The 13,608-nt window shown below is 60.5% G+C and overlaps 2 protein-coding genes across 3 annotated transcripts in view; both read right to left on the bottom strand.

Annotated features, from left to right (window-relative positions):
- Window positions 1-1,700, bottom strand: part of ICOSLG (inducible T cell costimulator ligand) — a 12,948-nt gene extending 11,248 nt beyond the window's left edge. For both annotated transcript variants that reach the window (XM_040621841.1, XM_040621843.1), the window contains exon 1: window positions 1,008-1,700. In XM_040621841.1, the coding sequence (XP_040477775.1) occupies window positions 1,008-1,021 (14 nt within the window). In that variant the 5' untranslated portion in view covers window positions 1,022-1,700. The remainder of the gene's footprint in view (window positions 1-1,007) is intronic.
- Window positions 1,701-6,573: 4,873 nt separating this feature from the next.
- Window positions 6,574-13,608, bottom strand: part of DNMT3L (DNA methyltransferase 3 like) — a 17,481-nt gene continuing 10,446 nt past the window's right edge. Inside the window, exons 11-14 of the mRNA XM_040621653.1 lie at window positions 13,430-13,569; window positions 12,831-13,062; window positions 9,314-9,399; window positions 6,574-7,056 (exon numbers count right to left, since the gene is read on the bottom strand). Coding sequence (XP_040477587.1) covers window positions 6,736-7,056; window positions 9,314-9,399; window positions 12,831-13,062; window positions 13,430-13,569 — 779 coding nt within the window. The 3' untranslated portion in view covers window positions 6,574-6,735. The remainder of the gene's footprint in view (window positions 7,057-9,313; window positions 9,400-12,830; window positions 13,063-13,429; window positions 13,570-13,608) is intronic.

Here is a 13,608-nt window from a genome sequence, read left to right as displayed (position 1 = left end):
GTGCCCAGCCCCCTCCCTGGAGCCAGAGCACCCTTCTAGAACACAAGGCTGTGAAAACCCCTTGGTGACCTCCCACTGGTCTCCCATGGTTCCCATCAGATGCCCCGTTCTGGGCTGAGGGCCCCGGGGACATACACCTGCCAGGGCCTCATCAGGTTAGCTGGGGGCTCCCTGGGGGCGTGAACACATGCTCTGGGTTCTGGCGAGGGAGACAGGTTTGCCTTCTCCCTGGGTGCTCCCTGGGCCTTCTTCTGGGGCCCTCCTGGGCCCCTGCTGTCCCACCTGGCCCCCAGGCCAACCCCAGAGGCTCTGCGGTATGGGTGGCTGTGACATTCAAAGACCTACATTTATAACTGGGGAGACTGGGTGGCAGGACCCAGGTGTCGCTGCCACACTGGCTTATCAAGGGGGGCACAGCCTGTTGACCCCACAACATGACATGAAGGGGGTATTCTGGCAAAAAGCTGGGAGCAAAGAGTCATCCATACCTTCCTGCTAGCAGGGACCAGGAGCGAGGGGCTGGCCTGAGCCCATCCTCCCGGGAGACTCCGCTGATGGGGGAGGGGGATCCTAGGTGTGTGGGGGGAGGACAGGGCACCAGGCGGTGGGCACCAGCTGGCCTTGGAGAGTGAGCCTGGCACTCTGAGGTCATGGCCTGCCTCTGGGCAATCCGCTGGGGACCCAGGGGGCAGGGCCTGGGGTGCTTGTCCCCTAGTCCAGGGCCCCGCTGCTCTCCTTCCAGCTTTCGCTCTTGCCCTTCCTTCGCGGGGACCCGCCTCCAAGTACACCCACGCGCTGCTGTCGGTCCCCCACGACCCGCCCCACCCCTGGGCGGATGCCATCCGCCTGCAGGTAGGGGCTCCGGATGCCGCCTGGCTCCCAGGGGCCGACCTTCCCGCGGATTCCGCCTGGGCCACCAGGTGAGTGGGTGTCCTATCCGGCCACCTCAGCATCCTGCTCCCTGCTCCTGCGGCGCCGCGCTTCTTCCCTGGCACCCGCACACTCACCTTCTCAGCCGCATGGTGGGGGCGGGACCTCGGGCCTCGGGAGACTTCGGGCGCGGGAGACCTCAGGAGCGGGAGACCTCGGAGCGCGAGAGACCTCAGGCCTCGGGAGCCCTCAGGCGCGGGAGACCTCGGAGCGCGGGAGACCTCGGGCCGCGGGAGCCCTCGGGCGCGGGAGACCTTGGAGCGCGAGAGACCTCAGGCCACGGGAGCCCTCGGGCGCGGGAGCCCTCGGAGAGCGGGAGACCTCGGAGAGCGGGAGACCTCGGAGAGCGGGAGCCCTCGGGAGCCGGAGACCTTGGAGCGCGAGAGACCTCAGGCCGCGGGAGCCCTCGGAGCTCCGGAGCCCAGCTGTTACTGCGCGTCCGCGCACCTCCGAAGCTCTGAGCGCGAAGCAAGTCAACCGACTGAGCGCTTTCCCTGGCCCCCGCCCGGGCCTCGCCTCTGATCCCACCCCTTGCCAGTCCCTCCCACGCCGTGGCCGTGGGCGGGGCTAGCGGAACGGAAGCTCTGTCGCAGGCCCCACAAGTTAGCCCTTCCTAGCCAAGGGACGCCGGGCAGGGACGTGGCCGCTGAAGGTGTCCCGGGAAGTTGGGGGGAGTGGGGTGGTGGTGCGTGGTACCAGGGAGGAGGACGGCCGAGGGCTCTGCGGGAGGCATGCCGGGCTGGAGGGGCCGTGGGAGGCTAAGTGCTGTCCCCCAGTGTCTCGCCCCGGAGCCCGCGCTTCCCCGCCCGAGGCTGGGCCGAGCTGAGTGCCCGCCGACCTCTCTCTTCCCCTCCCTCCCTCGGATGGGAGCCAGGACCTCCAGGTCTTAGGTGAAGTAAGAGCCCTGCGGCCCTTTAGGAAGGAGTGAATGACTAGAAGGAAGGAGGGAGGCAGGCGGGCTCTACTCTCCAGGCCGGCGCCAGGTCCCCGAGGCCCGCCCCAGCTTCGCCCCCTATTCTTTGGGGGATCTTGTGCCACGCACCACAGCTTGTGTGGCTATTAAAGGTTCTGAGGGGCACTGCATGGAAACCGGTTCATGTCCGTTCCTCCAAGGCTGTGGGACTTGGCGCTCCTGTTTTCTGGTCTGGGAAAGTGCGCGAAGCCGCGGAGCGCGGGTTAAAAGCGCCGTTTGCTCCCTTCCCCCACCCCGCCCAGCGCCCTTGGCCTCCTCTGCGCTCCCCAGTTGAGTCACTGTTCCACTGCAGGCCAGGTACGAGTCAGTGAGGTGAGGTAGGTGGGGCACAAGGGAACCGGGTGCCCTTCCCGCTGAGGCTGCCCCTGGAAGGGCCTGGGATCCCAGACACCCCCTCTCTGGGGTCGGGGAGCTGCAGGTGCTGTGTGCTCTCTCACTATCCCCGACCCTCTCCAGGTCCGCTGCCCGGGCTGATGGGGAGGGAGGCCGGCCTTTGGGGAGGGGGTGCAGGAGAAGGCAGGGTGTAAGGTGAGGGCAAAGCCAGGGGGACTCCCCTGACCCCAGCCACCTCCAGCAGCCTGCCGTCCACTCCACAAAGATGTCGTGAGCACCTGCTGCAGCCAGGTGCCCTGTGAGCGCGAAGGACAAACTCTGAAAACAGAACCTCTGCTCCGTGGAAGTCAGCATTCCTGTGGAAACGGGAGAGGAAGCAGGGGCCGGGCTGGGCGGGCCACTGAGGAGGACGCGCAGGCAGGGGCGGAGCCTGCAGGTGAAACGGGGGCCGGGGAGGGACTGGGAGTGCAGTCCTAGAGCTCTGGGGCTTGACCCCTCCGGGCAGGCTAGGAAATGAGGGTGGAGGATTTGAACAGGCCAAGCGGGGCCACCCTCCCCTTTAGCGGGGGAGGGCACGGCCAGGGGGCCAGGTCGGAACTCCGTTCACGTGCCCAGTTGGGACGCCGTGAAGGGGGCGGGAGAGGGGGGCCCAGAGGAAAGGTAAGATTTGGCTAGGAGAGCAGGGCGGGACATAAATCACGGCATACAGAGGTCTCAGGACGCTTCCTATTCCCGGAACCGGAAAACCATTGCCATCCAAAGCCTCAGCTAGAACAAATGTAGCCGGGTACACTTGGGGGAGAGCACCGGCTCAGCCCCGAGGGTCTGGAAGGGGACACGATGTCGGTGGCTTTGCTGCCCCTCGGGTTGGCGCCAGCTGGCAGCCGAGAACCCGTTTGGGGAGGGCCAACCCCGGGCAAAACCCGCAGGTGAGAGGGGTCGGGCAGGCTGGGAACACCTCCACCTCCCAACCTTCCAGGGTCCAGCCCCGCCCGCAAATCCCGGGACACCCTCTGATTGGACGGGGGGACGGGGGGGGGGGGGACGGCTACGCTGCATTGATTGGCCGACGCCTGGGTTGCGCTCCACCTCCGGAAGCCCCCGCGAGGAGCCCCCCGGGGCCAGTGGGTTTGGGGAGCGAGGAGGGGTGGGCCCCAAGTGCCGTCGCAGGAGTTGTAGGCGAGAGGAAGGGAAGGTGCCCAGTCGGGTGGGTCCGGAAGCTCTACCCCGTGATGCAGCCAGGCACTGCCCCAGAAGGGAGGGAGAGAGGGGCGCGAAGGGGCTAACCCGCAGAGCTGAGGGGTGCCGGGCCTGGTGGCGAGGCGCCCGGCTCTGCTTCCTCGGCAGCACTCCCTCGCGCCAGGCCCCAGGCCAGGTGCGGCTACCAGGCCCAGCCGAGAAGGGGGACCCCGACCGAGGAAACGTGCTGTTTGTTGAGCAGATGGAGAAGGGGCAGGGAGTGCAGGTGACTGGAAGGGGGCTTCTAGCCAGGACTGGGGCCGTGGGGGAAGGGGCACCCTCAAGACTAGCCCCAGGAGCCTCCCCCAGATAAGGGCATGTTGGATTGAAATCCCAGCTCTGCTTCTCAGGAGCTGTGTGACCTGGGGCAAGTTACTTAACTCCTCTGTGCCTGCGTTTTCCCATTTGTGAAGTGGGAATAGTTGTAACACCTTCCTCCAAAAGCAGCTGAGTTATTGCGAGCTGATGCATCTAAAACGTTCACACCAATACGGCAGGGGGGGTCACAAACAGAGTCTCAGACAAATGGAGAAACAGAACAGCCCTCGGCGGCTCCCTGCAGTTGGGAGGTTTTCCTTTCTCCCCCTTGACCATGACCACTTTCTCAGGCAGTCAGAGGGTGTGGCGGGAGAAGCCGGCTGGAAGAACATCTGGGTGGCCCGGGGCCCCAAGCAGGGATGGTATTCATGCTGGACTGCAGACCCCGAAGGGAGAAGTGGAGGGGAGCAGCATGTGCTCTGATGCTGGAGACCCTGAGGCTTCCCCCTCAGCTGTCCTGAGCAGCCCCAAGCTGTGGACATGTGGGCAGCCCTCAGTGTTCCACTGATCCCTGGTCCTAGGGAGCCCATCTTTTCTCCTAGCAGGTGTGTCCGTTTCTTGGGGGAGCCATAAGTCATCATTGCAAGCTTGGCATCTTAAAGCAACAGAAATGTACTCTAAGTTCTGGAGGCTGGAGGTCTGGAATCAGATCTCCTCCAGAAGCTCTGGGTGAGGATCCTTCCCGTGTCTTCCACTCCCGGTGGCCCCAGGCTCTCTTGGCTTGCCGCTGCTTCTCTGTCTCCAGGTCATCACCTATATGAGGTCCGGTCTCCTTCTGCCTTCCCTGATAAGGACCTTCGTGATCACATTTAGGGCCTCCCCAGGGTAATCCCGGGCAATCTCCCCATCTGATTTCACCATAGCAGCTGCATCCTTTTTGGCCAAAGAAGGTGACATTCACAAGCTCCAGGGATTAGGACAGGGACATCTTTTGGGGTCTGTGGATGGGATTAAATACTTGGAGAATTTCGAGGCATTTGAGAACTGCAAGTGTGAACCTGTTTGGGCAGCTCTGGTTCCCTCCTGGGGCACGGTGTGACAGGAAGTGGACACGAACAGGTTGGGTCCCTTGGGCAGAAGCAGCCTGGAGTCAGCCCAGCAGTGCTGAGGGTCCCCACGCCCTGTCCTCGCAGTTGCTGTCCAGAGCACGTATCCCAGCAGTCAGCTTGGCGTCCAAGGAAGGTCTTAACTGGCTTGTATGTCATTTTCTCCATATGTCAGAAGGAGAGGAAGAAGCAGGCTCCCCGCTGAGTGGGGAGACCGGTGCAGGGCTTGATCCCAGGACCCTGGGATCTTGACCTGAGCCAAAGGCAGATGCTTTACTGTCTGAGCCACCCAGGTGCCCCGTGGCCTCAATTTCATTACAGATCTTGCTAAATTAGCTCCTGGCCCCCAGACCTGTGACATCAAAGCCCAGGACTGTCCTCCCATCCACCCATGAGAGAAGGTTCCTATGGACTCAGTGAAGACTTCTGTATTAGGCTTCTCTAGAGACACAGAACCAGCAGGGGTGCATAGATACACAGAGAGGAACCGATTGCTAGGAGTGGGCTCACGGGATTCCAGAGGCTCGATAAATCCAAAATGCGCAGGTGCCCTGGCTGGCCAGAGACCCAGGGAGAAGGGGTCACCGGAGTCCACAGGCGGTTTGCTGAAGAGCTCCATGCTCAGAGGTCAGCCTGTTCCACCGGGGCCTTCCGTGGATGGGCAGAGGCCCTTGGTCTCAGTCCGATGGGGCCGCTGTAACAATGTCCCACATACCAATGGCTTCTGGACAATGGAAATGTACCGCCCACGGCTCCTGGAAGTCCTAGGTCTGGGGCCGCAGCTGTGTGCGTCCGCACGTGGCACCCTCACGTGGCACAAGGGGCAAGGGGGCTCTCTGGGCCTCTTTGATAAGCGCACTCGTGCCATTCCGGAGTCACCTCCCAAAGGTCCCATGTCCTAACACCACCATCCCGGGGGTTAGGATTTCAACATATAACTTTGGGGGAGGGGAACACAGGCCTTCAGACCACAGCACCCACCCACATGAGGGAAGGTCATCTGCTCTACTCAAAGTCCGCCACTTTAAACATCAATCTCATCCCAAAAAACACCTTCACGGAAACATCCAGAATAACATTTGAACAAATGTCTGGGCCCCATGGCCCAGCCAAGTCAGAACATAAAATTAACCATTACAAAGAATATTCTACTTCAAGATATTTTTTAAAAAGATCTTCAGAAGGTCCAATTTTAGCCCCACTTTTCTTCTGCAAAGCGGGCACACTGCCACCAGCGCCAGCACGGGCCCTGGGGGCTCCTTGCCCCTGCTGGGACGCCCAGGACAAGCTGTGTCTGTCAGCTGTCGAATCCACATCCCTCAGGGGGTTCCCTGGCCCATTGGGAAAGATCCCTTTAGGATTCATTACATGTGACTTGAAGCCAGCTCTGCGGTGGGCCCCGGGGTGAGCGGGAATCTTGCCTCCTGCAAGCAAGTCCCTGCGGCAGAAGGGGCACCGGCGGGCTCGTGCCTCGCGAGTGGATCTGGCGTCCGGCGGCGGCTCAGTCCGCGCTCCCCTTGCTTGCCAAGTATGGTGTTCTGTGATTTCGTGCAGCTACAGTCTCTCTCACGGCCAACAGCGGTCACGTGCCAGCGCGGCCATGTGCGCACAGGGAGCACGGGCCACACCCGCTTATGACGATGTGACCTGTTCATCTCCCTCCCACACACTCCCACGTCACACAGGGTACGATAAAGGCTGTCCTCACACACAGAAACGCGAGAATGTGACCCATAACGACTACAATAAATATATTGTTAACTTCTCAACCGGCACACAGAAACATTTTCAGCAGCAAATATGTTTCATAACATTAGGGTGGCGTCCACGGTCAGGGGCTGGGAACTTCACCCCCCTCCCCCCCGAGAAAGGGCACCGTAGGGCCGGAACCCTGCATCACCACACCCAAAGGGAAGACGCATCTGTGGCAACCTTGGGAAATCCAAAGTCAAGCAAATAAAATAATAATTTAGAAAGGAAAAAAGAAACAATGTAAGGAAAGTTGCCTGGTTCTAGGAAAAGTCTTTCATCTTCATAGTAAAATAAATCATTTATAGAGAGGAAGTGAGTTCTGTTGAAAAATACTTGAAATATTCTCGCAGGGGGAGAAAACAATTCTTCACCAGCTGGGCTGGGCCCTGGGCGGGGGGCTTTGTTCTCTGCCTGTCCTGAGCCAGCAGCGACAGTTCCTCGCAGGAAGCCAGGGCGGAGTGCCTGCTGCCAAGGAGAGAAGGAGGGGCATTACCACCCGAGCTCCACACGGGCCCCTGGGAGCCGGCGTGGGGCGCATAGGGGGGCTGGCACATCGGGCAGTCGTGGTGCCAGGCCCACCAGATAACCCCGAGGTCTCTGAGATGAGCACCCTTAGAAGCCCTCAGCCATCTGCGAGTCTTCCAGCGGGTGGTAGATGGTAAGCAGTCCTGGGCAGAAGGGGGAGAGATGGCGCCCATACCTTCTGCTTCCCCCAGGGAGAAGCCGGGACCCTGGCCCAGCTCGGCAGGTCCGCTTCCCGTGTGAAGAAGCCAGTGCAGAGGGACCCCACACAGAAGAAAGGGCAGGACTCAGTGGGCAAGGTGGGCTATGCTGCACTGCATATCATTCCCACAGAATTCCCGTACCCGAGACCCGAACGGTACCAAGCACGTCCCCCGAGGGTCCTGCGGCTGCCTGTGCTGGGTGCCCTGTGTGGGGTCTGCCGGTGGGGAGGACACAGGCCACCTGGCTTGCAATCTGAAGCAACTGGTGGGACTCACGGCTTCCAACATGGCAGCTGGCATCCACCCCCCATCTCGGGCTCCCAGGCACCCCACTGGAGTCGGGGAGCACTTCTGGGTTTACTTTGGGGATTAAAGCCATGAACGGGAAGCCAGAAACACGCAGTGCCCATCCGAGCCCCCTCCCCAAATGCTTCCCTGGGGCAGCCCTACTGCCTGAGGGATGACTGTGGCTGTCTGTCCAGAGGCAGCTTCCCACAGTCTTGGCCAAGTGCTCCCACTTTCAGGGAGCGCGAGGCTGTCCTCTCCGTTGAGACAACATGAACCTGAGGGAAAACGCCCATGTGAAGATGCTGCTTCCAGCTTTATCTCTGGGAACCAGGCGCCTCCCTGCTTCCCTGGGCACCTGCCCACCTCCCCAGGCCCACGCCTGCCGCCCCCAGGGTGGGTGAAGTGCGCGAAGGGCAGCGAGAGAGCGAGCAGGGGAGAAGAGGCGGCCTGACGCTCAAGGCTTCCAAAAACAACATTTGGAAAGCGGCTTCTCTTTGGCTGCACCCAAACACAGAGCCAGCGTGGGGGCCTGGAGCGCCAAGCCTCGGCAGGCTCCGCCATGAGCACCGGCCACACTACAAGCTAGGGGTGTGCTGGAATTGGGTGGGTAGAAGGTCCCAGAAACTTGCTGTCAGGAGGAGAAGGCATGAATTAGCTTAGATCCTATCAATGTCGGTGCCACATGGCATGGGGTGTGGGGAGGGAGATGGCCGCGTCCTCAGGCGCTCTGGGGCACGGTGTGCGGGTAAGGACAGAAGAGTGAGGGCGGGTGTCCTGGGAGCTGAAAGCTGTCCAGAGGAGTGGGCCTGGGGGGAGCAGGGGCTGTGGGTGGTGGGGGGGTGGGAGGCAGATGGGACGTTTGTGAGAAGGAGCAGTCCCAAGAATGTTCCGGCAGCAGGGATGGGGTACGTGTGGCGGCCCAAGGCGTGGCGTGTTTGAGCGACTGTTGTTCAGCACAGCCCAGAAATGCATCGGGGGTGAACTCGTGTTAGTGTGACAGTGTGTGTGAGAATGAGTGTGAACAGGTGAGTGTGAGCATATGAGCAGGTGTGTGAATGAGTGTGAACAGAGGACTGTGAGTTGTGTGTGAGGATGAGCAGTTGCGTGTGCACAGGTGTGAGTGTGTGGATGCGTGTGAGCAGGTTGGTTGTGTGAGTACGTATGTATGTGTGAGCAGGTGTGTGTGAGCAGGTGGGTGTGACTGTGAGCAGGTGTGAGTGTGAGCAGATAAGCATGAATGTGTGAGCAGGTGTGGGGGTGTGGATGAATGTGAGGTGGGTGTGAGTGTGAGTGGGTGGGTGTGAGTGTGAGCAGGTGGGCGTGAGTGTGAGTGCACAGGTGTGGGGGTGTGTAGGGCAGGGCAGAGCTCCAGGAGGCTGGGGGTGGCCAGGTGACACCTGTCTGGGGTGTGGACTTTCTTCCCAGGACTCGGGGAAGCGCTGCAAGTCCCGAGGGGAGCACCCCCAACGGCCTTACTACGAGAAGCTGGGGAGAGGTCCCCAAAGTGGGAGCGGGCGTTCCTGACCTTGAGAACGCCGGGTTTGGGGGCTGGACCAAAGGCCGCCAGACAAGGCCCTGAGCTGGGCACGGAGGCTGCCCGGGCACGGCTCTGTGTTCTCAGACTTTCGTTCCTTTGGCGAGCCCGATGCTAGGCCAGCGTCCCCCCGCCACCCCGCCCCAGCTCCCGGGTCCTGGAACACACGGGGCACCTTCTCACAGCTGGGATGTTGCTCCACACGTGCACTGCGTTCCGGACGGCCCGGCCACAGACGTCCTGGATGGTCACAGGGTCGGCCTAAGGGATGGGAACGTCAGCTGGGGGTCAGGCTGACGACCTGTGCCCCCCACGGTGCCCGCGGGCCTCAGCCACCGTGGGCACCGGTTCCGGTCTTCCCAGACTGCGTCTCGGGCAACCGTGCCAATGTGTCACATCTGTTTCCCTTCATGACCTTATGAGGAAAAGAGGCTAAGATCTTATCGTAAAACTTTTAACCAGCAGATTTTCCATTTTTTCATTCCCATGGGTCACAGGGGCAGGGATTCCCCACCCGTTCCAGCTCAGATGTGGATTCCCTTCAAGGATAACGACGTCCTTGGTCTTTGAGCCAAGATTGTTTTGCTTCGGGAAGATAAGAGGCTTTGCTGGCAGACAGCAAGTTTTCTGAAGGACCGGGGCCTCAGGAGACAAGGGGGCTGCCTGGTGCCTGGATCCTGGAGTCTCAGTCTCCCTAGAAGGACCTGGAAAGATGGGGAGGGGGTGGGAGGGAGACAGACTTTCCACCAATGGGGGGAGGGGGAGCCACGGAAGGAAGGGGGCATCAAGGAGAAACCGAGGCAAGAAGCCATCTGGTCCCTGACACCCAAGAGGAGACAGGCTGACTCCACCTGCGTGGACTCAGGGGGCTGAAAGGGTCCCATGTGGACCGTTCTTGAGTCCCACCGCCGTGGACACACCAGCCTCCTCCTGTATCCAGATGTCTGGCTGGGAGAGACACCCGATGGCCACTCGTTCTATATGGACAGATGTTTCTGTGACTGTCCCGCAGAGCCCACCACCGGGACCTGCATGCGCGGGCTGAGGAATGGTGGTGGTGAGGCTCGTGCTGCGTGAATAACCTCCGGAGCCTGGTTCTTTACAATACAGGACCTGGCCTCCAGGTCAGAACTGGCCCTTCTGTTCCGGACGCCAAGGGCTACGAATCTTGTGTCAGGTCCCCTCCTGCTCCAGGTGGGGCTGGCCCCCCAGGATGGAATCCCCGAGGGGAGGCAGACACACAGAGCCCAGGCTCCTTGACGAGAGAGAAACGCGAGCACGTGGAAACGCAGCTCCCTCCAAACTGCATGTAGGTGAACAAATGTTTAACCTCAGGCCCCGTCACTGGCCCCATAAATACGGCCTTTATGGGGATGGTCAGTGGGAGGGCTCGGCCGCAGGAAGGCCCCGGGTGTCTCCGCGGGGCTTCCCCAGCTGATAAGGTTGGGTGTTGTAAGCTCCTGGTCTGATGGGACTTTGCCTTGTTCTCGTTTATTGCCTCTGGTTACTTTCATCTCCGTGCAGACGCCTTTCGTCTTCTGTTTCTATTGGGTTTCTACAATAAAGTTTTCTTTCCTTTTGGAAGCTGAAACTGGGCGGTTGTAAATCTTCCGGGCAGAACATAATTGGCGTCATCAGCAGGATTCAGGACACAGCTTTTCTGTTTCGAGGAGGAAACCCTCACCCTGACGTTGGTGTTCCTGGGTGGGAAGAGCCACGGTTTTGCTCACTGCAAAGGAACGGTCCCAGTGGGCCGGTCAGCGGTCTCGGAAGCTCTGCCCCATGTCACTGATGTTCTTTCTGACCAAGTCCACACCTACCAGCATGTGGCGGAAAAAGCAGCCATAGAGATGGCTGAATAGAAATATAAGCAGCAGAGAGGGAAGGGGGACACTAAGGCAGTGCACCCAGCTATGGCTTCTGCTGGGCCTGAGTGGGACCCCGACCCCGGGATGGCGACGTCTGGGATGGTGATGAGACGGGGACCGACTGGAGCGATGGTGAGAGGCAAGCTCGCCCCGTTCGGCCTCGGCCTTTCGGACGGCGCCGCCCGGAGCAGCAGGGGGCCGCCCAACGGTCAGCAGAGGCCCTACTGTCGTGGCCAGTGCGCCTGTATGGTCTGGACGCTGCCGGCATCCAGCTCCAACCTCTCGGAGAGGCCAAGCCCCAGCGCAAGCAAGGACGTCGGATTCACTCGTGAGGATGAACGACCCCATGTGCCCGGGACTATCTGTTGGAAAAACAGATCAACCACTACCGTCCAGGCCCTTGTGGACCCCAGAGCAGAGGCCCGCTTGGTAAATGGAAACCCCAGCAAGTTCTGACGATTATTAACTGCCACTACTCGACCCGGCGGGGGGGCCGGGTGACACGGGCAGTGCTGACAACACTTCCTTTAAAAATAGCGCAGTTACGGAAGAGAGATTACGACGTAAAGCGGGTGCCCATTCCTCAATACCTAACCGGCATCAATAGTCTCAAGGGTCTCGAACCGCTTTAATCGACGGTACGTATCAACCTGGAACACGGGCATTCCGACGTAAACTGACGTCGATCACTGTAGGCAAGCCAGCAGACCCCCGGCCACTCCGCCGGCGTCCACAGTAGCACAGATGAAACAGTCTGTGTTCCCGGTGGACAGGGCGATGTTAATATCACTACACACGATTCCCTCCAGGCGGGTGTACTGATACCGGCTCCTACACATGGACACCTGGACGGAGCAGCTGTCTCGTGCTGCTCGCACCGCGCATCCCAAAGGAAACGTCGTTCACCAGAATTTGGAAAGACGTGAAAAGAACCATGCACCCAGCTGAGTGGATTTTCCCCAGGAACCTGGGGTTGCTTCCTTATTAGGAACCCTGGCAGCATATCGTAACCTCTTCGTAGATCTAAAGAGGAAAATACCCTAATTATTTCCACAGACTTAAAAAAGAACGTTTGACAGAAGCCAACAACTATTCTTGACGAGATTACTCGAGAACATGGAAATCATGGAAACTTCTGGAAAGTTCCTTAGCATAGTGAAATCGATCACCCCCAGCCTAAGAGCCACCATTAGCTGTGCAGGGAGGCACTGGCCACATTTCTGTGACAGGCAGACAGGGACGGGGTGTCCTGTCAACGCTGTGATCTGACACTGTCTGACAGGTGCCTGCACCACGAGCCAAGAGCTGGGTATCTCAGGAGTAAGACTGGAAGAGAAGACGACCGCTCTTCGCAGGGGGCCAGCTCAAATACCGAGAAAATCGAATCGAATCGACTGGAAACTACTCTAATCTGCAGGGTGACTCAGTGAGGCAGCACAGAAACCCACAGTATGTCGTGTCCACACCCAAACCAGTCAGAGGGCAAAACGGAAGGTCCCAATGCCACAGCTGGAGAAACCTCGCTGGGACCCAGGCCCCAGTGTGGCAGCACTGCACGGGAGAGTGTGTACCCCGCAGGCCCGTGTCCCCTGCAGGGGGTTGGGGGCCAGGACAGCCCACCCCCACAGGGGAGGTGGACGCGGCTACGAGGATGACAGAATTTGGCCCAGCAATGTCCCTCCTGGGGCCCAACCCGCAGATGTCCCCACACACGCCCTGTGTCGCCGTCCTGTTTGTCCCACTGCAAGACTACAACACCCCAAAACCCATCAACGGGGAACACATGGAACACGGTGTTTGCGGCCATACACAGTAAAACCTCACCGAGCACGCCCGGAGGTCCTGCAGCGGCAGGGTTTCGGAGGCGAGGGCTCCGCGGAGAAAGCCAGCTGCACAGCCCAGCGGCCTCGCCAGATTTGCTCGTCTTTGCATAAAGCCTCCCCGAGGTAACCAGGTAACTGGGCGAGGGGGACAGGGTCCAGCCGCCAGGAGTCTTTCTGCTGTGAGCGTGGGGGAGACGTCCTGAGAGGGGGGCACCAGGCCCCGGGACGCTGCTCTAGGGTCAGCATTCAGGAGGGTGGAGAGAAAACCCACGGCTGTCGGTGAGCCAGAGGGTGAGTGCATGTGAGTCACGTGAGATTATGCGCTTGTGTGTGCCGTGTGCACATGTGTGTGGTGTGTGCCCGCGTGCGCTGTGTACGGAGACGTTCCCCTGCACAAACGGGAGCGCCACGGTGGCATGTCTGAAGTGCAGGAACCATGTGCAGGGGACGCCCTCCAAGGCCACCTACAGGGTCTGTGCCTCAGGAGTACAGCGGTCCCTTGTGAGCCCGAGAAGAGGGGGCTCTGGGGTGGGGCCAAGAGCCGCTGGCTTGTCCCGGGGAGGCCACCGATGGGCGCCCAGAGCGCGGCGCTGCACGTACCTCCAGGAAGCGGGTGGCTGCCGTCTGGTCGTCTTGGCTCAGCAGCAGATTGTCCACGAACATCCAGAAGAAGGGCTGCCGGCTGCCTGGCCTGGGCCTCGCGTACTGCAGGATGCGGTGGAACTGGAACAGGTACCACACTGGGGGGGGGGGGGCAGGTGTGTCTGGGAGGTGCCCGG

This window comes from Ursus maritimus, unplaced genomic scaffold (assembly GCF_017311325.1).
Source record: "Ursus maritimus isolate PB19 unplaced genomic scaffold, ASM1731132v1 scaffold_4, whole genome shotgun sequence".
Taxonomy (NCBI): Eukaryota; Metazoa; Chordata; class Mammalia; order Carnivora; family Ursidae; genus Ursus; species Ursus maritimus.
The sequence above is the reverse complement of the archived record's forward strand: the minus strand, read 5'-3'. Positions and strand labels throughout refer to the sequence as shown.